General features: G+C 50.7%; 11 protein-coding genes across 11 annotated transcripts; 5 read left to right on the top strand and 6 right to left on the bottom strand.

Moving 5' to 3' along the window:
- Positions 1 to 309: 309 nt before the first annotated feature.
- On the bottom strand, positions 310 to 2,521 carry CDV56_100181 (uncharacterized protein; the record flags this gene model as incomplete). Its single annotated transcript, XM_026753800.1, has 11 exons — positions 310 to 506; positions 561 to 705; positions 768 to 915; positions 1,003 to 1,020; positions 1,071 to 1,168; positions 1,230 to 1,329; positions 1,384 to 1,648; positions 1,703 to 1,769; positions 1,820 to 1,864; positions 1,914 to 2,359; positions 2,407 to 2,521. 11 exons carry the CDS (start codon positions 2,519 to 2,521, stop codon positions 310 to 312), a joined length of 1,644 nt encoding a protein of 547 aa, XP_026610267.1.
- A 714-nt stretch (positions 2,522 to 3,235) lies between these two features.
- Positions 3,236 to 4,244, top strand: CDV56_100737 (uncharacterized protein; the record flags this gene model as incomplete). The annotated part of the gene is made up of 2 exons (XM_026754356.1): positions 3,236 to 3,764; positions 3,829 to 4,244. 2 exons carry the CDS (start codon positions 3,236 to 3,238, stop codon positions 4,242 to 4,244), a joined length of 945 nt encoding a protein of 314 aa, XP_026610268.1.
- Positions 4,245 to 5,844: 1,600 nt separating this feature from the next.
- Positions 5,845 to 6,943, bottom strand: CDV56_101127 (isocitrate lyase/PEP mutase family protein; the record flags this gene model as incomplete). Its single annotated transcript, XM_026754746.1, has 3 exons — positions 5,845 to 6,467; positions 6,517 to 6,664; positions 6,731 to 6,943. 3 exons carry the CDS (start codon positions 6,941 to 6,943, stop codon positions 5,845 to 5,847), a joined length of 984 nt encoding a protein of 327 aa, XP_026610269.1.
- A 1,298-nt stretch (positions 6,944 to 8,241) lies between these two features.
- On the top strand, positions 8,242 to 9,101 carry CDV56_101502 (YoaK family protein; the record flags this gene model as incomplete). The annotated part of the gene is made up of 3 exons (XM_026755121.1): positions 8,242 to 8,377; positions 8,426 to 8,455; positions 8,500 to 9,101. The coding sequence occupies 3 exons, from the start codon at positions 8,242 to 8,244 to the stop codon at positions 9,099 to 9,101; spliced, it is 768 nt and encodes a 255-aa protein (XP_026610270.1).
- Positions 9,102 to 9,161: 60 nt separating this feature from the next.
- Positions 9,162 to 12,543, bottom strand: CDV56_101629 (uncharacterized protein; the record flags this gene model as incomplete). The annotated part of the gene is made up of 6 exons (XM_026755248.1): positions 9,162 to 9,866; positions 9,920 to 10,031; positions 11,289 to 11,604; positions 11,656 to 12,103; positions 12,172 to 12,328; positions 12,428 to 12,543. 6 exons carry the CDS (start codon positions 12,541 to 12,543, stop codon positions 9,162 to 9,164), a joined length of 1,854 nt encoding a protein of 617 aa, XP_026610271.1.
- Positions 12,544 to 13,585: 1,042 nt separating this feature from the next.
- CDV56_102237 (uncharacterized protein) lies at positions 13,586 to 15,294 on the top strand (the record flags this gene model as incomplete). The annotated part of the gene is made up of 3 exons (XM_026755856.1): positions 13,586 to 14,146; positions 14,231 to 14,454; positions 14,541 to 15,294. The coding sequence occupies 3 exons, from the start codon at positions 13,586 to 13,588 to the stop codon at positions 15,292 to 15,294; spliced, it is 1,539 nt and encodes a 512-aa protein (XP_026610272.1).
- A 549-nt stretch (positions 15,295 to 15,843) lies between these two features.
- Positions 15,844 to 17,274, top strand: CDV56_102534 (uncharacterized protein; the record flags this gene model as incomplete). Its single annotated transcript, XM_026756153.1, has 2 exons — positions 15,844 to 15,886; positions 15,932 to 17,274. The coding sequence occupies 2 exons, from the start codon at positions 15,844 to 15,846 to the stop codon at positions 17,272 to 17,274; spliced, it is 1,386 nt and encodes a 461-aa protein (XP_026610273.1).
- A 214-nt stretch (positions 17,275 to 17,488) lies between these two features.
- CDV56_102740 (glycosyl hydrolase, family 31) lies at positions 17,489 to 19,729 on the bottom strand (the record flags this gene model as incomplete). Its single annotated transcript, XM_026756359.1, has 1 exon — positions 17,489 to 19,729. One exon carries the CDS (start codon positions 19,727 to 19,729, stop codon positions 17,489 to 17,491), a length of 2,241 nt encoding a protein of 746 aa, XP_026610274.1.
- A 2,147-nt stretch (positions 19,730 to 21,876) lies between these two features.
- CDV56_103263 (putative hexokinase) lies at positions 21,877 to 23,526 on the top strand (the record flags this gene model as incomplete). The annotated part of the gene is made up of 5 exons (XM_026756882.1): positions 21,877 to 21,910; positions 21,964 to 22,101; positions 22,158 to 22,183; positions 22,243 to 22,653; positions 22,702 to 23,526. The coding sequence occupies 5 exons, from the start codon at positions 21,877 to 21,879 to the stop codon at positions 23,524 to 23,526; spliced, it is 1,434 nt and encodes a 477-aa protein (XP_026610275.1).
- A 208-nt stretch (positions 23,527 to 23,734) lies between these two features.
- On the bottom strand, positions 23,735 to 24,625 carry CDV56_103451 (alpha/beta fold hydrolase; the record flags this gene model as incomplete). The annotated part of the gene is made up of 1 exon (XM_026757070.1): positions 23,735 to 24,625. The coding sequence occupies one exon, from the start codon at positions 24,623 to 24,625 to the stop codon at positions 23,735 to 23,737; it is 891 nt and encodes a 296-aa protein (XP_026610276.1).
- Positions 24,626 to 25,108: 483 nt separating this feature from the next.
- On the bottom strand, positions 25,109 to 25,397 carry CDV56_103604 (uncharacterized protein; the record flags this gene model as incomplete). The annotated part of the gene is made up of 2 exons (XM_026757223.1): positions 25,109 to 25,295; positions 25,345 to 25,397. The coding sequence occupies 2 exons, from the start codon at positions 25,395 to 25,397 to the stop codon at positions 25,109 to 25,111; spliced, it is 240 nt and encodes a 79-aa protein (XP_026610277.1).
- Between the last annotated feature and the right edge of the window lie 893 nt (positions 25,398 to 26,290).

Below are 26,290 nucleotides of genomic sequence, written 5' to 3' on the forward strand. Positions count from 1 at the left end.
ACTTCCGATTTCCCTTCAATGGGCATGCTACGTCAGTCAGTCTCTACTGTGCATATTCCTTGAAGTAATGTATCAAATTGGCACTGTAGAAGTTGGCCCTCGTGTCTTGCCTTGCCAACTTCGAAAGCAAGAATCATAGAAAAGTAAAACAAACTGCAGACTTGTGCCTAGAAGACCCGGAATATGATGCTCATCCTTGAGATGTTGCAGAACAATGCTGACTTGTACATTGAAGAACAAATCTCGGCGAATGTGGCGACTGGCTAGATGCGAAGGCGACGCTGCTGCCAACAGGCTATGGCCAACGACTTAATACCTGGCCTGCACTGATCCATAAGACACCCCGTTGAACTCCAGGTTGAACAAAATAGACGCAGAAGTAGGTGTCATGGTAATCTGATAAGGGATTGTGTAGTACTTCTGTCCCAAGGAATTTATCCCACTGCCAAATAACTTGCGTGGAATTGCACTGAGGTTTGCCTCCAAAGTGCAGACCTTAAAGACGTCTAGACTATGAAGTTAGCAAACAATCAGTAGCAATGTGTATTATTCCATTGTACCTTCAGTGAGATGATCTGGTGCTTCATCAAGGTTGCAGATGTACAGCGAACCGCCGACTCGTTTTAATTTCTCCACGCAACCCACCTTTGCGATCCAACGATACCAGCTCATTCTGATCGGCTTGTCCTCGGAGATGGGAGTTCCCTGGATATAGAGTAATTATCTGAAATCTGATTGAACAATTGGGATATGCTGCATGTCCTCACCTTTTCAATGTACCACTTCATGCGATTGGCCACGTACCACTTTTCAGTCAACAAGTTCCAATATTTGTCCCCTGCGTTATGAAGCCGTCGATTGTACTCGTCGTCGAATTTGATCCCGTAGTGATCATCGAGCAATCCGCTGTCCGACCTGATTTCCTCCTAGCCCTCGGAGAACAGCGCCACTGGAACCTTGTTAGGGACGCCCAAGGTTGCAGCAGAAGACGGGGATACATACTGAACAACGGCAGACCATCTGTGACGGGTGTCAGTGGGTGAGTTTTATCATTATCCAGGAGGACTCACGCATTAGGCGGCTGCATCACCGTTACATTCACCACGGCGGATTGCAAACGTCGGAAGAGATACTCGGAAGAACCAAAACCCCCAACTAGAAGGATAGCCTGTTTATCATCAATCGTAAGTGGCTCTATAGGCCAAAGGTACCTGTTCGTGGCTGCTCACCTTGGGCCGCATTCCAGCCAGGGATACTTGTAATATCTGGTCCAGCACCAGCCTCTCAATCTCATCGACGACGGGAAGAAATATGCCCCCAACATTCTCCCTACCTGTGGTCAGCCTGTCCATATAGGTAAATATCAATGAGGTCTTGACCAACTTTGTCATATTCAAGAATCCACCCTCTAGCGCTATCTCCGGCTTGTCGCCAATACCGTTCAAAGGCACAGAGTAGTCCACCTCGGAGTATTCGTCATGATCATCAATCGAGACACCGGCAAAATTCGGCTTCACGAAGTCCTGCCAGTAATTCAATGCTGTCTCCCGGGTTTTGTAGGATAGGCTTTGGTATGTTTTCTTTCCGAGGAGTCCGACCAGATAGCTTTCAAACCGCTTGTCGAGAAGTACAGATCCACAAATGGCCCCTAAGTTCAGCTAGTGAGCACTGCTCCGCGGTGGATTTCCAGTGGTAGATTTACCAGTTCCCTGAGTGACTTCTATTAATTCAAGGGGATTGACACTCTTCATACAGTAGGAGATCAGGTCCTGCTTAAGTTAGTCTCCTCTTGTTTATTGCCGCTTTGCATATTACGAACCACTGTACCACCGCCCGCGTCGCATATTATGACCACATCACCGTTCTGATCAATAATCAGTGTGATGTTTCTCTGTCTGTGGGTGCGCGCTTACCTCGATAGTACCGGGCTGAAGTGCGTTCAGGCAAGAGAGAGCTGCTGCCTCGGGTTCCGACACCAGGGTCACATCGAGCGCAGAAATACCGGCATCAGTCGCTGCAGTTAAAGTCATGTTCTTGGCTTTGTCAGTCCAAACAGCAGGAACCGTTAGTACGTATCGAATCTCCATGCTGTCCAGGGCGTTCCCGAACCCACGACGGAGGGTTTCCTTTGCCGAGTTCACAAGAAGCTGAAGGTAATCCCGAGCGACGTCAAGTGGCTGCTTGCCATACTTTGCCAATATGTCCTTGGACTGTACCGCAGGCCTGTAATCGATTTCCTGAGTCGGGTCAAGCAGGAGCTTGACACCCCGAACGACCTCGCCAAACATCGGTGTCTGATAGCCCCACAGGAATTTTCCATTCTCATACGATATGGTTGTAGGTACTTTGGGCGTTGTTCCTGGCGATATGAGCTTCTGAGAGCCGGATTTCTGAAGTTGGACTCACTGTTTCTAGCACCTGGCCAAGAGTTGATCACCTTGACATCCTCAGGACTGGACTGGAGAGCCCAAGCGACACTAGACAAGTGAGCATCATGAAGCCATAGAATGAAATTGGACATATTTACCCACTATAGGTGGTGCCAAAGTCAATACCCACGACAAGACTGAGGTTGATTTTGAGGACAGGAGACTAGGAGAGACCAAGACGAAGGAAGGTTCGGCGTCTGCAGAGCAGCTTCGTAGGGGAGAGGTAAAGTAATAACCTGGGTTGAGCAAGGCGTAACTCAGAAGAGGACTAAAGGTTCTTATATAATTGCCATAAGAAAGTGTGTGAGTGCTAACTTTCAAACATGTGTAGCACAGAGTGAAACCCTTCAGGAGCAGTGTAATTAAGAAGGTCAAGGAGGTGGCAGTGGTTGATGGTAGATCTTTCACCGGCAGTCCTTGCCCTTGTTCAACTCACTTCCTGCTTCTTTGTGCCTGAGATTACTCTCACTCTTTCACTCAAATAGCTTGCGTTCTTGCCCTCTTTTTCATATTCAGAGGGGCATAAGGTTTATACAGTGTACTTCCTATCACTCAATCCCTGATATGCTTTCATAGCTTCTCCTCTTTTCGACATGGCTCTGGCATGAACGCTAGCTTAGTGATAGAAACAGGTACATAACCTCACTTACTTTCCATTTAGGCACAACTAACATTAAAGGAGGGCACAAGCAATCGATTCCTCAGCAACACCAAGCTCAAGCCAAGAGAGGGCGACAGTCTCGCTCACAACAGAGCCCAGCAGCAACCAAATCATCACAAACGCAGCGGCAGAGACCAGAGTCGCGATGGACGACGGCTGGTATGTGGCGGGCCGCAGACGTCTTTTTAACGACATCAATCGAGTCTACTATCGAGCACTACAGGCAGAGGAAAGATGTCGCAGGCAAAAGGAGGAGAATGAAGAGACCCGTCATGAAGCCTCGCAAATGTTACAGCAAAAAGATCAGCATATCGCCGAGCTTACGAAACGGTTAAATGACTTACAATATCATCCGGACATTCTGAACGATGACGAAGCGATTCAGATCATGGTCAAGCTCAGCCAAGAACTGGACGTTTGGGTCAAGGGCAGCTTCAAGGACCCGCATCTTCTACAGAATCTCCCACAGGTGGAACTCGTGAATGCGCCGTACAGTCCACTACGTGTGGGAACGATCAACAAGCTGCAGAACACGCATCACAAGTGGGCTTTCATACGGGCATTCGTCACCTCATATCTCTTCTACTATTTCTTTGATGATTACATGGTGGGAGTCAGGAATCCGGAGCTTAAGTATATCCTGATTACCATGGAGTCGGAGATCTTTGACAAATGTATGTTCTCGCTCCAGCAATAGCTTATCATTTTTACTACTGCGGCTGACCATTGTTTGTCCAGGCCCAGGCCATGTTGCTGACAACTGGCGCTCAGCCACCACCATGGCCTTCCACTCCATCACCAAGGAATATCTGGAGGACGTAGCCATAGAATGTATGAGAGGAATCGAGCGACTGGCCCCCTGTGCATCTGCCGATTCCGGGCTGAGAGAAAAGAAGCTAGTTGAGCTTCTTCGAAGCTGCGTGGAGTTTAAGCGACGCCTTGAGCGACAGCCAGCTCGATATAGCTTCTCACAGACCTCCTCGGGTGACAGATTCATATCGGAGACAATGCAAAGCGTGACGGGACAAGAAGGAGAAGGCGCTGTTGTGGAGTTCTGTCTGTGGCCTGGACTATGGAAGGGCGACGTTCTCCTCTACCCTGAGACTGTCTGGAGTAAGATGGATGAAGCTTCCGTGGGGGACTCCAACCCATGAACAGAAACAGTTCCCATCTCTCACGATGAGGCTGGAATTAGTTGCCAGACTCGGGATGTAGTCATGTCTCGGGATCATCATTTATTTGCAGACCCATCTTGTCCTTGAATGAACTTTGACCTTCACGGATCTACTCTTTGCGGTGGGCTTCATATTCCTGGTTCTTCAAGCAATTAGTGGATCTGACATCTAGTTTCCCCTGCGCAGAGTAAGATTTGGCAGTGTCACATAATCACTACACTCCCCTAGTCTGTATTCCTTCTTGGAGTTCACCGAACGGCGCTAGGGCACCGAGTTGATATCACAGGTAGATGAATCACAGAATCTAAAAGCTGCAGATATGCATAATTTGTTCCCTAGTTTAATATCTACTGCCATGGCTGCACATGCTTGGTCATGGTAGCAGCATCTATATATGCTAATAATGCTGGCAGGTGGGAGCAGTTGCTCCTTGCACACTTGGGGCTCCTCTGGGAGGTAAATCCACACATAATGGGACCCTCACTAGCAATCTTACTCATGGTTAGTTGATGCAATAGTAAGCTCAACTTCGTGATCTGCATAGCTATTAGTCTAGTGTTGAATATACAATGGAACCCTACCTTCTTTTAGTCTTGCAGAAGTTTGGCTGTGGCAGTCATGCATCCTGGGCATGAGACATAGAAGACAGCTTAAAACAAACCCATCAGTCCTAACATTGGTGCAAGTCCGCGGATGAAGGTCATGTAGTGTTCATCTTTTGATGTAAGTGCCGCTGCTTGTAGAAATACCTAGATGAGCCTCTCTAGCCTGGAATTGGGATTACACCCATGATTGTGAAGGGCGGTATCCACCTTGGAGAAGGGAACGCCCCCTGGCGAGGTCATAAATGCCTGGCGTTGTCAGTTATTATGAGCCTTTGGCTGGCTGAACTGTACATTTGATTTACAGGTATCGATCACTCTTTTAACGCCTAACTTCTAAGGAATCCACTGGAGTCTGACCAAGATAGCCAAGCCACATTGGACCGTCTTTTTTCTCTTTTCCTGCAGGTCATTAACACAGAAAGAGGCCAACTGACGCTGAGTACAGTCTGAATGGCATCTGTACGACCTCAAGTACTTCGATTCTGGTGTTACTTTGGAGATCGATCCACGTACTGTGATTTTTTGCGCCTTCATGATAATTCTCAACCAAATGACATCCGTGGCAATTGGCTCAATGGTAGTGGACAGGAACACAGAGTCTGTCACACGTCCAACTCAAAATCAACCCAAACCCATCCAGAACATCCAGGACTGACCCGAAAGGGACCGAGAATGTTGCTGAATCTCGGCATTCGGGCAGGATCTACGCTGACTGGCTGACATTCAGCAGTGAACCCCTGTTCTCTCTTAAGATACATCTTACTGACTGCCATATAGACCAATCGGATTGCTCTGTGCATATTAAATGCATTCACAGCCACCTTGCAATATACTTTGCGCGTCTTTAGCTTCTCTGTGTCCATGAAACATTCCCTGAATCCAAACTAATGCTAAATAATGAACTAAGACGTAGGAAAACAAGAGTAGATAGAAGGATGATATAGGAAAATGCAGAAAATGAATCCAAAAGCCAATCAGACGCCGTTAGTAAACCCATTGCCTCCTGCTTCTGTGTCGATTCGCATCGAATCCATCAACCCGCACACCTCAAACAGTTTCTTGGGCCCCAGTCCCTCAGGGATGCCCGTGACTCCCTCGTTCTTCAGCCGCTCCAGGGCAGCCCGGATGCCCAGATACGCAGGCGCCAACGAAGCAAATGAGAAGATCATAATCCGGAACCCCATCTCCTTGGCCTCCTTCGTCGTGATTACCGGACCGGCGCCGTTCTCAACCATGTTGAGCAGCAATGGCCACGGGGCCAAATCCTGGACTGCCTGGCGCGCCATCTCCTTGGAGGTGAATCCCTCCAGCAGACCCACATCCGCACCAATGTCCCGCGCCGCCTTGAGACGACGGATGCACTCGTCGTAGCCGTGCTGCTGCAGCGCGTCGGTGCGGGCAATCAGCACGATATCCGAGCGGAGTCGCTCCTTGGTCATCTTTGCGGCGCGGATGCGGGTGAGGTACTCGTCCAAGTCGACGACTTTCTTGCCCGCGAGATGGCCGCATCGCTTGTTCTGGATTTGGTCCTCGATGTGGAACCCGGCCACGCCGGCCTGGATGTATTGCTGGACGGATTTGGCGACCATGAGGGGACCTGTCGTGGTTAGCCGAGGAGCGTTGAAGAGAACTGCGGAGGTACATACCTCCGTAACCAGTATCCATGTCAGCAATCAGAGGAGGACCAAAGGGATCCAGGTTGGCGATCATCTCCGCATTCGTTCTCATGTCGTAGAGCTGGGCCAGCCCGAGATCTGCCATGCCCAGTCTAGAGGCGGTTGTTCCCGCACCAGTCTACGAGATCAGATCATCAGCGTGTGCACTGAAGGTATTGTGGGGAGACACGGAGATTATGCATACCATGTAGAGGGCCTTGAAACCGAGCTGCATGGCAATCCGTGCGGACAGGCCATCGTAGACTCCCGGGCAGACGATCAGCTCGTCGGTATCGCGGAGCTGTCTGCGGAGTTTGGTAGCACCGGCAATCATGTACAGATTGATTGTGGGCTCACGACTTTCCCCGTTGATCTCGTAGAAGCCGTCCTTCTCTACGGTGATGGTGATGCTGCTCATTTTGGCAGAGTACGGAGAAGGATAGTGGTTTGAGAGGTTGGAGAGGATAGTTGTTGGAGAATATGATTTGATCTGACCAGATACGCCCTTTTATAACCTCCTTTCTCTCGCAATCCCCTCTTCTCGGCGCAATTTCTCTCCGTCGGACGAGTGACCCTCGTCAAGAACGTTTCGTTATCGCACCTGAGACTGCTAAATGATACCCTCCATGTCGACTCGTAGCCACCATCTCGGCCAGATCGTAACATCATCCATTTTGCCAATCATCCGTATTAGTTTCGCTTGGCTGCTGAAGACACGGAGGCGCCAGAAACCAGGCGTGATTGTGGAATGCTTCATCGACGCCCTGTATCGATCCAATGAGAGGCATGAGGCGTCTGTACGAGGATCCTCCACAACAAAGTCTGACTCTGGACCGAGTGATAATCCAGCCAACGAGGAGATCTCTTTGTAGAAGGCCGAGTCAAAACCTGCTCGCAATCAGTGTGATACACTGGAGCTCAAGTCCGCATGCCAAGTGGAATGCGTGGGATAAAGTGCGCCTGCATTCGACGCGCTGATAGGGGGAAAAAAGCCGGCGAAGAAGTTGGTCTGCAATCCAGACGTCCATTTGACCAGCGACGGCCGTGATTCAAGCTCTTGGCTTTCTCAAAAGATGGTGTTTTTTTGGATTTCGGACCGTGTATCCCAGGAAACTGTAGAGTCTGTCGAATAGGGAAATTTACAGCATTACGCTGCTAGCCACGCGGCTTGAAGGATGTAAGGGTGTTGCTGGATCTTGTGGAGCGGACTCCCTGGTTCCTTGTCGACAGGGACATGAGTTGGTGGACCGCAGACTATGTCTCTTCGCCGAATCAATGCGGTCTCTGACCTCTACCAGTGCACCGAATCACCCCGAGCACGTCTTCAACTCCGAAGCACGATTTCCTCCGGCCTCGCCTGGCCAAGTTCCTTGGCAGTAAGGATACGCTCGGCGCCACCGTCGCCCCGCTTCGTTGACCAGCTCGAATAGTGTGAAGAATAAATGATATCCGAGAGACTAATCATGCTGAAACTAATGAATGTTTTTCCGAGTAGCTTGGACCGACTGGCCCGTCTTGCTATCGGGGAAATCCGTGCTAATCTCAATGCATCAATGCTGCAGACACCCAGGGTCTTAATCTAGCCCGGGAGGAAATCTTGTTTCGATACGAGAGGGGTTGGAATTGTTTAGTTTGAGGATATCTCTATGGTCTTTCGGTTTCTCGCGGTGTTGCAACAATTTCATTCCTCGCTGCTCTTCGAATAACCCGGCCACCATGTCCACCTCGTCGGACCCCAAGAAGAAGAGCGTTGCTGGGTTTTTCAGAACAGACATCAATGCCAAACACGCAGAGGTGCTCCTGTATGCTTGCTGTCTGAGCTCTGGTCTCGTGGATAGCACCCTCTACAATGGTAAGTAGCCTCGATATAGCTCTTATCCTGCAGCTACTGATTGCACAGCGTACAACACCTTCGTCTCGATGCAAACGGGTAAGTCGACCAGAAGCATGTCACAAACGCGGCTCATTCTTTAGGAAACACCATTTTCGTCGGCCTGGGCGCTTCAAATCAGAATCCTAGGCCATACGGCTGGGCCCGCTCTCTCACCTCGATCGGATGCTTCGTCATCGGCTGCTTCCTATTCGCCCGACTGAACCGTCTTCTCGGAGCGAAACGCAGAGGGACCTTAATCCTCTCGTTTTTTATACAGGTCGCTATGCTCATCATCACTGCTTCGCTGGTACAGAGCGGCGTAATAGCGGGCATCCCCTCGAACCCCGCTTCAAGCGAGACGCATTGGAGCCAGGAAGCCCCTATTGTGCTCCTGAGTATCCAGTCTGCAGGTCAGATCGTCGCTAGTCGGGCGCTGGGGTTCAATGAGATCCCAACTGTGGTCATTACCAGTCTTCTTTGCGATCTGGTCTCGGACCCGAAGTTGTTTCTCCTTCGCAATGAGAAGCGGGACCGTCGAGTGGTGGCGTTTGTTCTGACACTGATCGGTGCAATTGCTGGAGGATGGATTACCAAGGCGACGCACGATATCTCGCCTGTGCTATGGCTGGCCGCTGGATTGAAGTTGATGATTTCTGTTTCTTGGATTTTCTGGAGAGAGACGGAGGCGGACAGTGCCGTATAACTCTTACATTTCGCTAGGATGATTACAACCTGATAGAAACAAAAAGCAGTTGTCGTAAATCTACTCAACCCAGATATTCTGCTCATCTCCATACCCATACGCAATAAACGAGTCCCGGAAATACTTCTGCAACACCACCTGCTCATACGACTTGTCATCCACGCAGTAGTCACCCCCCGTAGGCCCGATATGCGCACAGTGGATGTCCGGCCGGTACTTGACCATATGCTCGTGCACCTCGCGACAGAGCAGGGTATCCCGTCCCAGCTCGAACTCCTGTCCGAACCGCGTCTTCTTCGTCAGGAAATCCAAGCAGGCATCCGTACTCTCGTATTGCTGGTTGGCCCCCTTGCAATGCTCCTCGTGTGTCTGGCAAATTGTGCTCGCTAGTAGCTGCGTAAGCGCTGCCTGCACCACAGCAGGGTCGGTGGTATTCATCTTCGCGCCTTGCGCTTTGAGCAGCGTGTCGAGAAGGAAGCCGAACCATCTGAATGTTGCGTCGTACTGCACGATCTTCTGCTGCGCGTCCCATTCGATCCATGTGTCGATGGTTACGGGCACGATGATTCCGAATGAGGTCGCGTTGAAGGTGACGACCGTCGTGGCCGAGGCGATGTTGTCGTTGGCGGTGAACTGGGTGATGTTGTATGCGATGGGGACGCCAACGAGACTCAGGTGTTCTGGCTCGGAGAAGAGGCCAAAGATGTATTCGTTGTTGAGCTCGCGGCCGTCAAAGGTGCGTGTGATGTCGACTCGACCTTGGACCTGACATCAATGTCAGTATGGTTTCTGTTTTCATGTCGTGATCAGGGAAATACATTTTCGGCAAAGACAGAGTCGTCTGTCGCGTTGATCTGTGCTAGGTTCGAGGGGTACAGGAAGACGTCCCAGAAGCTTCTCTCCAAAGACCAGAGCTCATCAAAGGAGTAGCTGGGATTGTCGTCGCCATGATGAAAGGGGCTCGACGCCGTCGCCAGGCCAGACAGGCAACAAGCTGCAAAAAAAGCACTGCCAATCGTGTATAAATACATTGTTTGAGACGGATCTTTGCTTGAGTTTTGAGGATCTTCCAGGTCCCGATTTATATCCTGCTCATAATGTCTAGTGACAGACATACACATGGAATGCTGGCATCCACAACACCCTATGAGACCGAGAATGTCAACTGGACCAATTATTGGATCCAGCTCAACGTCACATCTCAAACCAGGCGTGTCAGCAAACCAGCCAATTATCTCGAGAAAGAGAAAAGGAGATGGGTGCCTGGTTCCAATCAGCAATGTAAGACATCCCATATGATCGACATGTCCCTTGCTGGCCCTGCAGCTCACTGCCATTCCTATTAAACTCAAAGCGGAGATCTGGTGTCCCTTGCTTAAATCACACTGGTCTATCATATGCAGCCAGGATCATTGCTTGGGTTATTTGCAGGGGATCCCGACGCAGAGGGTACGCAGCCGCACATGATGATTGATCTGACGAGGTGGGACTCCCGAAAGAGATGCTCAAGGTCAGCTTGGTATGTCCAGTAATCTGGATCAAAAGCTTTTATTGCTTGTGCTACTGCTGATCATTGACTATGATCACACATTCTCCAATTGGTGTGATGATGTGATCACCTGTGGACTTGTTTGAAAGTGTCCTGAGTCCTTGGCAGAACTTGAGGATTGAAGACTAAGTAGCCAATGTAGTGTGTCTTGCTCATTCAACACAAGAGGACATATCATCTATTCGTTTTGACGGATTCATTGAACGAAAATGCCTGAGTGAATGGCCTCCTAAAAGTACCGGATATCAGATGGACGATGCTCTCAGATTCTTGGCGACAGGAGAGGTGAGATATCAACCTGTCAAATGACGAATCATTTTCAGTCAATATGCAATTGAAAAGCTTGACTAAACACTTTTGAATATTACCCGCTCAAGAAAACAGACAGCCCAAGGAGGAATCAGGAAGCCGTGTCCAGGTCTAAGGGAAATCACTTCGTGACCGAGGGACTTAAACCCCTCTGCATTCTGCTTTTCTGTCCAGCATTTTCTATGCGGGAGAATTGAAAAGCTTACGTGAGGATGCCAATGGGTTCAGAGATCAATGTCAACGGACTATTTACGGTAGGTACAAGACCCCTAGTAAAGGCGAACCCGTCTTCCTAATGTCCCATGCTGCAGGTCACCTAGAAAAAAGACCCCTTCAAAGCGGAAGCAACAGCCTGTGCCGTAAGATTGTGGATTGCAATGCCCGGGTGGTAGTCATTAAACCACAGACACGTGGTGCCATCGGCGTTATAGCAGGTGGCATTGGCCGCACCATAGGCCGTGGGATTATCCAATGCTTTGTTGAATGGCGCCTGCGTATCCACGACAGTTGCCGTAACACCGCTGTTCTTGGTCTTGAAGTCTGCTAGATATGTCGCGATCAAGTTGTTGTACTTTGTGATCACGGCCGCCTCCGCGGTAGTGACATCGGTGCCTTGGGAAAGCATGAGTGGGGAGCGGTTGATTGCTGCAAGTTATTAGAATCTGTCAGCGGAAATCAAAGAGGAACGGAGCTTACGAGGAACGCTGAGAAGCACGTAGTTTCGCACACCAGCGTTGTAGAGGATTTGCAGCTGCCCAAAGTAGCTATCCATGATCTCGGTGAGAAGTTCATCAATATTGGACAGCCAGTATGAGTTGCCAACGTCGTTCACGCCCATCCAGACGCCCACGAGGGTGTTCTTGCTGGTCCATGGCGCATAGGAGGGCTTCGAGGCGATGCTGTTAGTGAACTCGGTGACCTGGTCGATGAAGCTAAGGACGGTAGAGGTATAGGGAGCGACAAGGCTGGCGTTGGTGGTCGCTCCACCGTAGGCGAAGTTGTATGACAGAGTCAGAGACGTGTTGTATTTCGAGATCAGGAAGCCAATCCAGTTCAAGCCTCCGCTCGTCGTCCATCCCGGCATATCGGGGTTTCCGAGAGGATTCGAAGCGGAGGGCTTGGTGCTGCTGACGTCGAATCCGCTCTGGGAATAGGAGTCGCCACTAGTTTGATTAGTTCACGAACATGCCCATAAAGGTGAGAGGAACTCACAAAGTGATGAAGTACTTTAGTCCGGTTGGTGTAGCGGTAGATGATGCTGAACTCGATGTGCTTGAGGCTTTTGTAGTTGTTGTGGTCGTCGTGGAACCCGGTGCCAGCGTAGTGGAGGTAGATGTCTGCATAGTGCTTGTTCCAGGTACGCATTGATCTATTTGTCTATTAGAGGTGATTTTCCTACAGAGCTAACGGGCAATCGGACGTACAGTACCAAGAGTTCCAGGCTGTACAGACAGCTCCCGAGACGCACGAGGTAGGGCCCGAGTAGCCCTGGCCACCACACTGACCGTACAGTGATGCTTGACCGTTGGCACCAAGTACCAGAGCCAAGGAGGCAGTCAATGATACAATTGATGTGCGAGGCATTGTGGAGGGTCAAAAGATGAGCACAAGACCGGACGATGGGAGAGAAGTTACACGGTAGTCCTTATTTCCGGCAATGCCAGCCTGATGAACAATCCACGAAATATATAGTCCTGAACGTCTCTCCACCAAGAGCCCTTGAAGAAGACTCATTGGTGGAAAGACGCTTGACGTCCATCGTCTGAGTCTTCAGAATTGCGGTCTTCCTCCACGTCCGTGATCAAAAGGGTAACGGGCAATCAAATCTCGGCCAGTACCCCCGACAAGCCGAATCGAGGCAATTATCCTCGGTTTTAACCGTCAGAATCGGCCAGAATTATTGGCTGAAATAGTTCCATCAGGGGACGAGCTTGGCGTTCTTGATTTCTTCAGCCATTTCCCCGCAATCTAATTTCGCATTCACGTATCGCTACCCGTGACGAATCTGGGGCTGGCTCGGAGACATGGATGGCTTGTAGCTGCAAAGATTTCAACTGAAAGGTGGAAGAAAGCCCTAAAACTGAATAGAGAAGATTTTCTTATGCGATTCTTCAAAATCTGCAATGGCCAGTGCAGGAAATCAGCATCTTCCACCTTCGTCTGGTGTAATGAGCAAACTCGATGAAGTTAACCATATGACATAGGATACAGGTGAGTCATTTGGATGGACAGGTGCCCGCAAAGTGCAGGATAGCAAAGGCATAATCTTTGGGGCAGTGTAAATGAGTGGTTAATGGTCAAGCATCTCTTCCATAGCCACAGTCCTAGGAAGTTTCGAAGAGCAGGATATCTCTCTCTCTAAGTATAGCAAGCCCAACAAAGGGCTTCTGCGGCGCATATTGTGGCTGGGATTGAATACTGCGGCGTTTACAGGCAAACTGATAGGCAGACGCCTACTTAGATCTCTAAAATAAGCCTCATCTCCTCTGTAGGCACACAGTTCTGAAAGACAAGAATCCAGAGCGCATACTGAGACCACACCTGCTCCTCTCCACATTTACCGGAAGACATCCACCCTACAACGTCGAATTTGAATCAAACTCAGTAAAGTTCACTCTTCATTAAAATGTCAAGAGCACGCATTATCGATATCGATGTCCTACATTGGAACGCTTCGAGTGTCTATGTCCGCTGTCCTTTCTGCGAGCGAGTACACCGACACGGCTTTGTTGACTACGAACCTGGTCTTCGGTTTTCCCATTGTGGAAATCGAGCTTCATCCTATAGATTTTATTTCCCGATCGACCAGCAAACCGGCGAAGTCGCCTATGAGATCGACAAGCGCAACGCTCGTTTCGTCAACGTCTGTCAACTGGGGGACCTGAAAGACGCTTCCGATGATGATGAGCTATTGGAACAACAACTGATGAGAGCAAATATTTCCGACGAGTGGGGGGCTAATATGGTTATTGCTGCTCGGGAATATTTGACAATACGTGTACCAGATGGTGAGAGCTTCCGAACGAAGCGAATCCTTTTCGCAATATCCAACTGCGTCAACGGCCGTGCGAATGCGGTCAAGAAATTCCTTGACAAGTCTCCGGATGCTGCGTTCTTTCTGCAAGGCAAGTATACCGACGGACAGACGATGCTCATTCTTGCGTCCATGGAGCAGAGTCCTGATATGGTGAGACTGCTCCTCGATTACCATTGCGATGTGAACACTGTCAACCATCAAGGCCGTACAGCCCTGATGGAAGCGGCCCTATAGGGTCGTCTGGACAACGTCAAGCTTCTTCTGGCGAATGGAGCAAATAAATACCTCCGTGATTTTGATAACCGTCGCGCGGTCGACATGGCGCAGCCCATCGCTCGGAACCTAGAAGAGAGAGATACAAGAGCGCCATGGTATAAGGAGGCGGCAGCTCTTCGGGATCGTGAAAGGAGAGAAATTGCCTCTATACTGGATGACTCACTGACGTGGAGACGAACGGTGTTTGGACCTTCGGCTTCGGCTTCTCCATGAATTGATCAATAACACTGATTGGACCTATTGAAAGTTACCTAATAACTACAGATAGAAAGGCTATTGCCGTGCTGGAGCGCGGCTGTGGGTTTCCTCAGATAGCGGCTATGAGTGGATGGTCCCATGAGCGGTCGCCTGTCCATCTCAACGGACAGGTCTGGACAGACAAGGTCATGCACCTGGCGTCTGGGATAGGTCACACCTTGGCACCGATTGCCAATCGTGATCATGGAAAACCAGGTAGGTTCCATGCGTCCCATGCTGAGAAACACCTCATGGCATACTTCGTTGATCGCCATGTCTTTCTACCAGAGGACACGGGTCCAGATGAGGGAATCGAGGATGAAATCGGCCGCCTCAGTCTCCAGATTGAGGCCAAGATCGACTCGTGTGCTACCGTTCGCCGATTTTTCGAAACCCAGCAAAGAAAAGAAAATCTCGAGCAAGAACTGTTTGTGGCCCATGAACCAATGCCGGGAGATGATGGGGATATAGAAGATGTTGAATTAGTGCAAAGATTGAAGCAGGATATCAGCCATGCGAAAGAAGAACTCAGACATCTTGAGGCACATCCCGAGGTTGGGGGAGTGCGATTGCTTCAAAGAAAGCTACGCTCCGCTGAAAAAATGGAAAGAGTCCACAATCGACTGCTCCCACTGTCAGAGAGGGCACCACCAATAGCTCTGAAGAGTGCTGTTATTCTGATCAGTGCACCGTCAGAAGAGATCTGCAAAGACTGTCAGATGTTCCGGGATCGCCTGAACGAGACGTTCGGTTTGTCTATTGAGCTGGCTGAACGCACAATCTGACTATACCTAGTATTGCATGCCTCAGAGATCGACTTCGTTTACTGCTGTTCCTGTTGTGTCTAATATCAGTTTCGTTCATGCAATGAAATGTCCAATTCGAGGCGTAGCGTACATGCCGCCATCCTTGAAGTGATGCGATGACACTTTGACATGGGCTGACGGCCTTGAGGGATATTGTTCCTCAACACACAGATTTGAGTAATCAAGTGTCGATGGACTGATTCATGCAGCCTGAAGTCAGGCTGATATACGAGCCCTTGTAGGCAAACTGAATCCTGACCAATCCCGGATATTTTACTGTCTTGGATCTGCAGGTAAAGACTTGGCAATTGTCCGATATCGAATGACTCGGTGGGGATTCCTGCATGTTTTAATTGTGAGATTTTAGCTGCTTGCCGAATCACAATACCACATATGCCTCGAGTGGATCAGGATCACAGTCACATCGCCATCCAGGACCCTGAAGGAATAGCGGGGTGTGCATTTATAAAGCAGGCGGTTTCCTCTGAGGGGAATCCCTAATGAGCAAGCCATTGATAATCACCAATCATGCTCTGGACTCTGCTGCTTGCTGTCGTTCACGGACACGTTGGTATGTAGCCTCAAGACCAATATGCTATAAGTCTGACAAGTCCAGCCTTGGGTCTGGCTGTCACGGCCAGCTCCATCACTATCCGTCCCAGTCCATCACCCACTAGCGAGCCGTCACCGTCATCGTCGACAAGTGGCCAGTGGCTGATTATCTCTAATACATCCATCTTCTGGCCCACATACACTGACTACTTCTATGGACCAACAACCGGCCCCGAGGCGTCCGTTGTAACCTGCAATGCCAAGTGGGTTGAATACTTTGGCCGGTCCACCGGACTTCGCTCGCTGGGACCAACAGGCACAAGTATCTCCTATATCCCATATCCAACCAGCGCCGGGGCCTGCAGAACCTCCTCCTCCCTGGAGGAATACTCGGATACCCATACAGGACCAGTGACAACCCTCTGCGATGGCATTCCGCGCGCGCTGGGTCCTCGCGAGACCGTGACGTCGTACTATCCCGGCACTGGACCCTGCAGCTCTTACACCACCACCTTTTCGAATACTGTTGATCTCTACCGGGAGCCCCCAGCCCCGGACTGCACCCTCAACACTCAAGAATGCATCCCGATCTGGTCAACGTACAGGGAACTGTCCAGTTCGTACTACGACTCTATCACCACCGTCACTCTAGGCGACACCAACAGCCCCATCCCACCCGTTAGCTGTCCTTCGACGACGCGAACCTACCCCGAAAACCCCTGCACAAACTGCCACTTTCTCCCCGGCACGGCAACCGTCTTCTACTGGCCGGTGACCACCGCCGGCGGTGACCTGTGCCTGCAGAACGGCACCACCATCCCCGCTTCACCAACCGGAACCGGCCCCAATACCGCCGTACTCAACGGGCAGACTCTCGTCTCTCCGAGCATCTACGTCTCGTTCACCTCAATCTACGCTTGGAGCAACCGGCGCGCCCACCCAGGCAGCCAATGCGGCGACACGCACACCGACACCATCATCGCCGTGGATCCCGTCAGCGTGTCTTCAGTCCGTCACCACCGAAACGCAAAGTACCCCACCATCGGGACGGCCTATCCTTTTGATTTCGCCGAGTTCACCCCCCAGGAAGTGGGCAATTATACCATGCCGTTGATCCCCTGGCCGCAGTACCGGGGAGGATCGCAGTGTCCGCTGTATGATCCCTCTTGCACGATGATCCGGGACGATTACATGCCTTTCTTGGATCTTCCCGAGGCCGTCCGCCAGATCGATGCGCTGTGGACGGAGTGTGATGCGCACTGGTATATCCCGCCCGTCACGCTAGTGCCTTTGACGGGGGACATTGAGATTCAACCCACGCCGACGGCTGAGGCGACTATCATGGCTGGTATGGCGGTGCCGGAAGGGGTGGCGGCTATGCCCACGCCTGAGCCCACAGGGTGGTAGTGGAACAACTGAGTGAGACTACCATGATTCTAGTTGATATAGTGCCTGATGGAATTGCATGAGGTTATCATGAGTCAATACAAGCAAGGCCTCGAACATAAACCTTGTTACTCTCTACCATGCACGTTCCTCGGTCAGTCCTAGTAAGCAGTAGCGATGAGTCGGTAGTCAAGTTCGACGATAGCATGAGCCCAGAATTATGAAAGGTTGAGGACTAGAAAACATTTCCGCTCATGATATCTTCCCTTTTACCCAGGTGAAACAAAGGAATATGCGCGATCGGGGCAGGCACAGTCACTGTCTGTCCACCAGCAAATGTCTGGTTTGTCCACCAGTATGTCCACGTCTTGGTCTCATTCTGACCAGTCCGCGGCAGATACACCTCCCACTCGGTCGCATTGGGCAACATCACTGGGGTTACCAGCAGCCTCGGACCGAACATGTACTGCTGGGTGGTAGCATTGACATTGGTCTGCGTCATCTTTGCAATCTGCGGATCTGTCCGCTCGAAATCCATATACAGCGGCCTCATGATTGCCCGACCCGTTTGATGAAACTGCTCAAAGACGGCCTGCAGGTACGCCTTGAGCTGATACCGCAGCTGGATATACGAAACGATGATCGGCGTGTTCCCCTCGCCGTACGACCACGGTTCGTTGCTGCAGGTGTACGCATGCTGGACATCGCATTTCCTCGATCCGTGGGTCCGCATGAACGGCAGGAACGTCGCCCACTGGAACCACCGCACGTACAACTCGCGGTACTCGGGCGTGTCGATGTTCGCGCTCCACGGCACCGTCGGGTCAGCCTGGAACCCTCCTGCGTCCATCGTCCACCATCCCCAACCGGTGGCGGCTGCGGAGAGCCCACTGGCAACCTGCACGGCCAGCGTATCCCACACCGAAGTTGTATCGCCGGACCAGATCATACTGCAGAAACGCTGGGAGCCGATGTAGCCCGAGCGGCTGAGGCTGATGTGGTCGCATGCTTCGCCCATTTTCGTCGCGGTGGCGTTGCGGAAACCCTCTTCGATGGCTTGCTGGTGCGCCCAGGGGTACAGCTTGCCTGCGCTGAGCTGGGTGCCTGCGGCGTAGAGTACGTTGGGCAGCGCGAACGGCATGGACTCGATGTATGTGCTCTGCCCGTTGTTCTCGTAGGCCTCGCCTAGCGCTCCGCCGTCGGCTTGGTCAATCCAGAAATTCTTGATTCCCTCGTCGTAGTAGTTGCGCTTCAGCGTGTTCCAGAGAAACTGCCGAGCGGCCGGATTCGTCGAGTCGATATTCCGGATGTAAGATCCGTTCCAGGAGTCCGTGGTGCCGGGCCCAGATCGCGTTGCAGACAATAGCCCATTCGCCATAAGTTCCAGGTAGTTGTCACTCTTGTCGGATACGCTGGGCCAGAGCGAAGCCATCATCTCGGCGCCGGTGAGATCCATGACCTTCTTCGCCATAGATGCCACGTCAGGCCATAGACGAGGGTCCAATGCCCAATCTCCCTGGTGAGCCCAGGACTGGTAGTCGATGACGATCATGGAGACTGGGATGTTGTGGTCTTTGAAACTCTGAGCCAGCAGCTCGACCTCGGTCTGATTCTCATACCGCAGCTTCGACTGGATATAGCCGAGCGAGGCTTCAGGAGGCGTGGGCGCGCGACCGGTCAGCGCTGAGAGCCGACGCTGCAGTGTATCGTAGTCTCCTCGCTCAGCAGCGACGATGGCATAGTCAACCACCGTGGCCGACTCGGCCGTGAACTTGTTCCGCAAGGCTCCAAACTCCATACGGCCCTCAGACGCCATGTTCCACACAAAGCCGTAGCCCTTGTTACTCACAAACACCGGCGTCGGAATATGCGTGTTGAAGTTGACCAGATCAATCACAGACCCCTTCTTGTTGACCATATGATCCTGCTGCGTGCCCGTGCCGTAGACCTGCTCGTCCGGCGTCGATCTGAACGAGAATTCGGCGGAGAACTCGCTCCCAGGCCCACGCCAGAAGTAATACCTTGGATTGACCGACTTGAGAGGCGCATACTCGTTCGTAAGCAGCGTCTCCGACCCATCCTTTTCCACCCGGTAGAAGGCCAACCGATAACCCCCTGGGCTTCCGCCCCAACCAGATGTGCGGACGACCATGTTGCCATTTCGGATGGCCACCGTCCGATTGCCATTGAACGCAGTGTCGAAGTCCAGGCCATGAGCTTTTTCGCCCTCGAAGCCCTCGAGAGGCGGGTCGTAGATGAAGCTGATCTCGTTGCCAGTGGGCGGACGATAGGGCCAGGCGCGAACGCGAAACCCGTCGTAGCCAAATGGTTGGACAAGGACCGTCTCAAAGCCATGTTGCATGCGGAACCCGGTCGAGTTGGGCATCACATAGTCTGCCGCGCGGGTTTGCATGGGGTTCGCCCATACCGTGGACACGGCGCAGATACCGACCAGCCAGTGATAGATAGAGGGCATCTTTGCGGTTGGCTATGTACCATGTCACCGATCTGCAGTAAAGCACGAGCTATTTAAGAACGTCTGTCGAATTTATCCGTCGCGAATTGAAATAGGCTGATATTGATGTTGTGTGACATCAGTTGCTGCGGGTGTATGCGATGCATGGGCGTCATTGGCACGACTGCACTGATCGACATTGTTGTCCACATCCATAGGCTTTCGGGAGGACCTGCACCGACGGTGGAAACATTTCAGTCAATTGGCGCGAACTGAGGAATGCGACTGTGCGGGGTGCTCCTGCGAAGGGATATCATTTCTCTTTTCGGTTCGATAGTGTATCCTGATGCTCGGACTGTGGCATCTCGGCTGATGATTCCCCCAGAACTTGTGCTGACTCTTGCTCTTAAGGATGCAGAGATGGCTCCAGTATTGGAGCATTCGGATAATCTGACCTTCATTCGTCTCATACTTTAACTGTACAGTATACAGCTTGTGAAATTCAAGGGTGGCCATCTGTACCTCCGCAATATCCAACAATGAGGGGTGGTGGGTCTTCTTATATCGACTCCACTGTAGGTCGACAGAATGGCATGAATAGCCTAATTTCATTGAATTAGATGTATGATTGTCTTCTAATTGGATCTCGGCTGATGGGAGCGGATTGTCAGCCTATAACAAGCTTTGTAGAAGAAACAAAAAGCAGCCACAACCGCAGAATGCACTCCTCATCCTAAATCATACAATGGGTCAGTATTACCGAGCGTGATCTAAGTCCATGAATAGGACAGAAAAGTATATGTTTTTCGGAGCAATTCCTTTAGGTGTCATCAGTAAGTGATAGAGCCCGTAGACTTAGCCCGCTTTTTGTTATTGATCTTAGTATGTGCTATAACTGCCTGGGATGAACATACTGATCATCTATCCTAAATAGGCAGTATCCTCTGTGTATATGGAAATCACGAGTTTCTGAGATACCCTCTAGTTTACTAGGCTCGTGTATGCAAGGCTCCATATGTAAGTGTCCAACTACCTAGTACAGGCCTAGCTAGGAAGACCAAGACCATTGACTTCTATAGAATCATCCAGAAGATATCTACAGCGGTCATCCAAATGGGTGGTTACTGAGCCCTAATTGGATGGGTGCACCACCCGCCTCGTCCATCAGTTTCCATTTTACATGAAAGGGAAGTATGACCTGTCCAGATAAGACAATTCTCCCATGCTCCTACTACTATCTATATACCAATTACAGTAGGAGGCGTACTCTGGATTCTTATTCTTATAGAACTGGGAAGTGACGAATATGATTGGCCAATGACGTAACACCTGACCAGAGCGTCAATCCAACCCGCCAATCAGAATGCTTATCTTCCACCTGTCAACCAATCAGATTACGCAGAGGAACAACTTAGCTATCAATACCTATTCACAGACTAGAATTGCCTGGAAGACTCCAACTATGTGCAACTGCTATCGCCGAATCTGGACCACAAAGTTGCATCCAGGCTGCTCTCTGGCATTCTTGTGTCTATCTACTAGAATATTGACTGGAGTTTCCACCAGCCGAGACCTCACCGGTTACGGAGAACTCTATTCTATTCATCTAGTGGAATACTTCATCTGCTCTCAGACATGTTCAGTGGCGGTCTTGGCAGCTTCAACGTCATACCGTTGTGTCCATGCCAACATAACAGGTGGTTCAGGGGCCCTTCCAGTCTTTGCAGGGGGCGACTGACTATCATATTGGCGGGACTTGATCAAGAGTAGGTGGCCGAAGTTCATGGTGACGGAAGGATCCATTCTCCGCAAGGTAAATCATGTATGGGTCTTGGTAGATGGGGATTTTTATCATGGAGGCGGTGGGTCACTACATGTTATACAGGTTTATGTGTTTATGTGCTTGGTCTGAATGACTGGAGATAGCTGACATCAGGAATACTGCAATAGCTTAGCGGAGGATTCTGCACCGGTGGTTGTTTGGATAGAATATAAAAGAACCTCCCAGAAGATCATGTGTCTGCAAGAGGAAGGCAGAACAGTCTAGCTTAACATATTTCCTTTACTTATCAAAGAGTACTTTGTCCTTGATTCGCCAGATAAATTAAGGCGCTCGACACTCACTCAGGTCAAAGAGGCCTCACCAAGACCCTCTGACACAAGACACCATGTCCACTACTGCCCCAGTTCTCGTTACAAGCAGTATGTCGGCACCTCATACCGAAGCGACGTAGACATGGCTAACGATCCGCCAGCAGCTACTCCCTCCCTTCCCCGGAAGGTGACTGCAGATCCACTTCAGGATGAATTCAAGAGACTGCAAGAACTGTTCACTGTCGGATCTGCCAAGCTGAAGCAGATTACTGACCACTTTGTCCATGAACTCGAAGCTGGTAAGTACCACTGATGATGCCTATCTCTCGAGATATTGAATCCTAACGTGTTTCAGGTCTCAGTGGCCAGGGCGGCGACCTTGTATGTCATTCCACCGAGTCATCGAACCGTTAGAATAGAGGCTAACAGGAACCGATCAGCCAATGAATCCAACATGGGTGATGCAACTGCCCCACGGCGACGAAAAAGGAACCTTCTTCACTATGGACATGGGAGGCACCAACTTTCGCGTCTGCAAAGTGACCCTGCACGGCACCGCGGGCAAGTACGACGTCCTTCAGATGGACAACAAGATCCCCAATTCGTTAAAGTCTGGCACGGCAGAGCAACTGTGGCACTACGTTGCCGACTGTCTCCAGCAGTTCATCGATCGCTATTCCATCTCGGAGAAGGAACTCGCTGAGACGCCTCTCGCCTTTACCTTTTCCTACCCTGTCACCCAAACATCCGTCTCGAATGGAATCCTCCAGCGATGGACCAAGGGCTTTGACATTAGCGGTGTCGAGGGGACGGATGTGGTTGCTGAGCTTCAGAAGGTTCTCACGGAGAAGGTCGGTCTCCTCATTTCCTGTATAGAGCTTGAATATTAACTCGAATAGGGTCTCCCCACTAGGATCGTCGCCTTGGTCAACGACACAGTCGGTACCCTGATGGCTTCTTCCTACGTCGACCCGAAGACCGAAATCGGTAGCATCTTCGGCACAGGCAGTAATGCAGCGTACATGGAGCGATGCTCCAAGATCCCGAAACTGTCCGATCACAATCTCCCTGGTGACGCATTCATGGCCATCAACTGCGAATACGGCGCCTTTGACAACAGCCAGCGGGTGCTCCCCTTCACTAGCTACGACGTCGAGGTCGATCGCGCCTCCCCCAGACCCGGTCAACAGCGATACGAGAAGATGGTCGCTGGCTTCTATCTTGGGGAGATCTTCCGGCTGATTCTGCTTGATCTCCACGATAATGGCAAAGCGATTTTCCACGGTCAGGATATCTCCAAGCTACGCGAGCCATATGTTCTGGACTGCTGTTTCCTGGCTACCATTGAGAGCGACAAGACCGGAGATTTCAAGACAACCAAAGATCTATTCGAGACAACACTGTCCATCACGCCAGCCCCGTCCGAGCTACGCTTCTGCTATGACCTGGCACACATGATTGCCTTGCGGTCGGCTCGGCTGTACGCGTGCGGCATCGCGGCCATCATGAAGAAGCGGGCTTTGGACAGCTGTCATGTCGCCGTGGATGGATCCGTGTTCAACAAGTATCCGTGCTTCCCGGAGAGGGCGATCGGTGCGCTGAAGGAGATCCTGGAGTGGCCTGCTGAGACCCCGGATCCGATCCGGCTGATTCCTGCTGTGGATGGCTCGAGTGTAGGAGCTGCGGTGATTGCCTCGTTGATAAGCAGGTCAAACCAGCGGTAGACTTTCTTGGCTTCTAGAATTATCTGTGTCCTTTTTCTATGTCGCGTGGTGTTGGCGGGCGTTTCTCGTGTCATGTATTTCAAAATGTGAGTAATGATTAGGAATACGAATGATCATTCAATAGCTGCAAAGCTGTCTTCATGGGCCTCAAAATACACTTACAATCATCCTAGCTAAATGGAATATGAGCTAGATGCGAGTACACTGCTCAGAAGATGGAGATCTCCCGTTGAATCATCTCCGGACACTCCAGCGGAAGCAAATGCTTCACACCAGGGACGGTCTTCAGAGATACCTGGATCCCACTGCTCTCGAAAAATTGACGGACTTCCTTGTCTATCCGTTCCTTCGGTTCAACAACGTCAGACTCTCCTACCAGGATGCTAACTCGTAGCTTCTCCTTATCCATCGATTCGAGAGCCCCCTTGACCGCGTCGGATACATCCTCCGCCATACTGTACGTCGGCCACGCCGTCTTGGCCAGCTGATTCCCTTGCAAGCTGTCGCGAATCACCATATCGATATCTTCTTGTTGCAGATTATCCGGATGCGCAAGGATATGCTGCACCGACCAACGGACGGACTGTGCGGTTGCGTATGCGGTTTTCTGCTGTTCTCTCCTTTCCGGATCCGGGAGCAGAGGCGTGGGGGGCGCCGGAGCGATCAGGACCAGTCCTTTGAGGCGGTGGAGTAGGTCGCGTGGCAGTGTTGAGAGACTCGCCATGGCGACCTTGGCTCCCATGGAGTGGCCGATGAGGATGAATCCGTGCGCCAGGATTGCTTTCCTGTGTTGGTCTGCCGCCAGCTGTTGCAGGGTCAGAGCCACATCTTTTGCCATGGAGGAGATCGAGTAGGCGGTGTCATTGTCCTGGGATGGTCCGGTTGACTTTCCCCATCCACGATGATCGATTGCGAGGACGGGATATGCTGAGCTGAGGGAGGTAGGGGAGTCTGGCGCTGTGAGTTTGTACCATGTCGAGGACGAGCCACCCCAGTAGTGGAGGAACACCAGGAGGGGTTTATGGTGGTTGACGGTAGGTTGAGAGATACAGGCATGTATCGAGACATCTGGGGTGTGGCTGAAGGTTATTGAGTCCATGGTCTCTCAATTGACAACTTCAATTTGAAAGGCGTGTGTTGCTAAGGATATGAGATGTGCAATAGGAATACTGAAGCGTACAAATGATTTCGTCACTACTATGGCTATTCACTGCGTAGGACTCAGGAGATGATTAAATAGTCCTCTAAGAACTGCCTAGCCAACATGAGGTTTGATTGCCTACTGCGGTATTAAAAAGAAATGACGCTATGTTCCCAGCAGCATGGTTACCCCTTGCCTGTTGATCCTTATTGATAGTGTGATCGACTGCGCATAACCAATAAGTTGACGTTTTTGTCCCACAACAGTCCAGATATCGGATTTTCGGAGTTTCGGAGTATAGAAAAGATGCATTCGGACTTGGAAAATGCTTGAAAACAAGACAAACAAAGAAATCATGACTCGTATGATCCTATCAACCTTAAGGCCAAGAGGTGGGACAGAATGACATATGTACAGCCTGGACCTCAGATATCAAACTTCTCAGTCCTTTGGTTGATGAGATGGTCCCCGTCCCACTCGATCGCCCGGACCTGCCGGACTGCCTGCCATTGTCTCAACCTCTTTCTTCGAGACCAATGGCTCATTCTTGCTGGGTGATTGGGCACGGAAAGCGAGCCAAGCGCCGGCGGTCACGGCGAAAATACTCAGAAGAGCAATATTACGTGAGCTGGGAAGATGTGTAAGTAGGTGGCAGAGCATGGCCCGGTAGTACGTACCTGGTCGCTTGAGGACGACGACCGTTTGTAAAACCTCCGGAATAAGCAGCCATGTTGAGATACAAGCACAGATATCAACCGTCAATGATGTATAGAATTATCAATAGAATCGGTCACGAGGATTTATTCTAGACTCTCATGTAGGTCCATATCTTTACATATATACATTCTCAATCCTAGCACGAGTGACGTCAAGACCACACACATAAGAACTGATCCATGTGGTATGATCGAGATCAGATCCGCCGGTTTGGCAGAATCCTTCAGGAATTCAGGATCTCTGCTATTGCCTTATATTCACTTGTCTTGCGTCAACGCGACGTAGGGCTGCGGGTGTCTTCTTGGCCTGATTTCCGCGTCGCCGGGTGGCGCTATCTTGGCGACAGACTGCTGATTAGAGTACGCATAGACTATGTTCTAGCTGATATTTATGGACTGATTGTGTTCTAGCTGGGATTTATTGCTATTCAACTTAATTATAGTCTATACTAACCTCTTGCTACTGAGTCTATTATCTTCCTTGGTTACTATCTAAGGTAGCAATAAATGAACGCGGGAACAGGCAGTGCTTAGGAGATTATATAATATATATAAGCAGATGAGGCAGCAGGCAGTCCCGTAACAAGGGCACTGTGGCATATTATAGAGTCAGAGTTATGGTATACATGGTATACCTTATGGCAGCCCTAGATAGGATGTAGTACAGTAGTAGGGCCTTAAAAGGTGCAGAGGAATAGAGAAGTAAGGCCTGAAGAAAGAGGCATCGAGGCTAAACGGGAATTCTGACTGATTATTCAGCATTCTCCATTAACGTAATCGGACACCGAGCGAGCCACCCAAATATGATTTCGGCCGCGGTCGAAAACCATGAGATATTACTACTACGCAATCAAAATGAAGCCATCTCTATATATAAAAGAATCAAATTATCTACTACGGCAGCTAG

The sequence above is a fragment of the Aspergillus thermomutatus genome (assembly GCF_002237265.1).
Source record: "Aspergillus thermomutatus strain HMR AF 39 chromosome Unknown NODE_334, whole genome shotgun sequence".
NCBI classification, from domain to species: Eukaryota; Fungi; Ascomycota; class Eurotiomycetes; order Eurotiales; family Aspergillaceae; genus Aspergillus; species Aspergillus thermomutatus.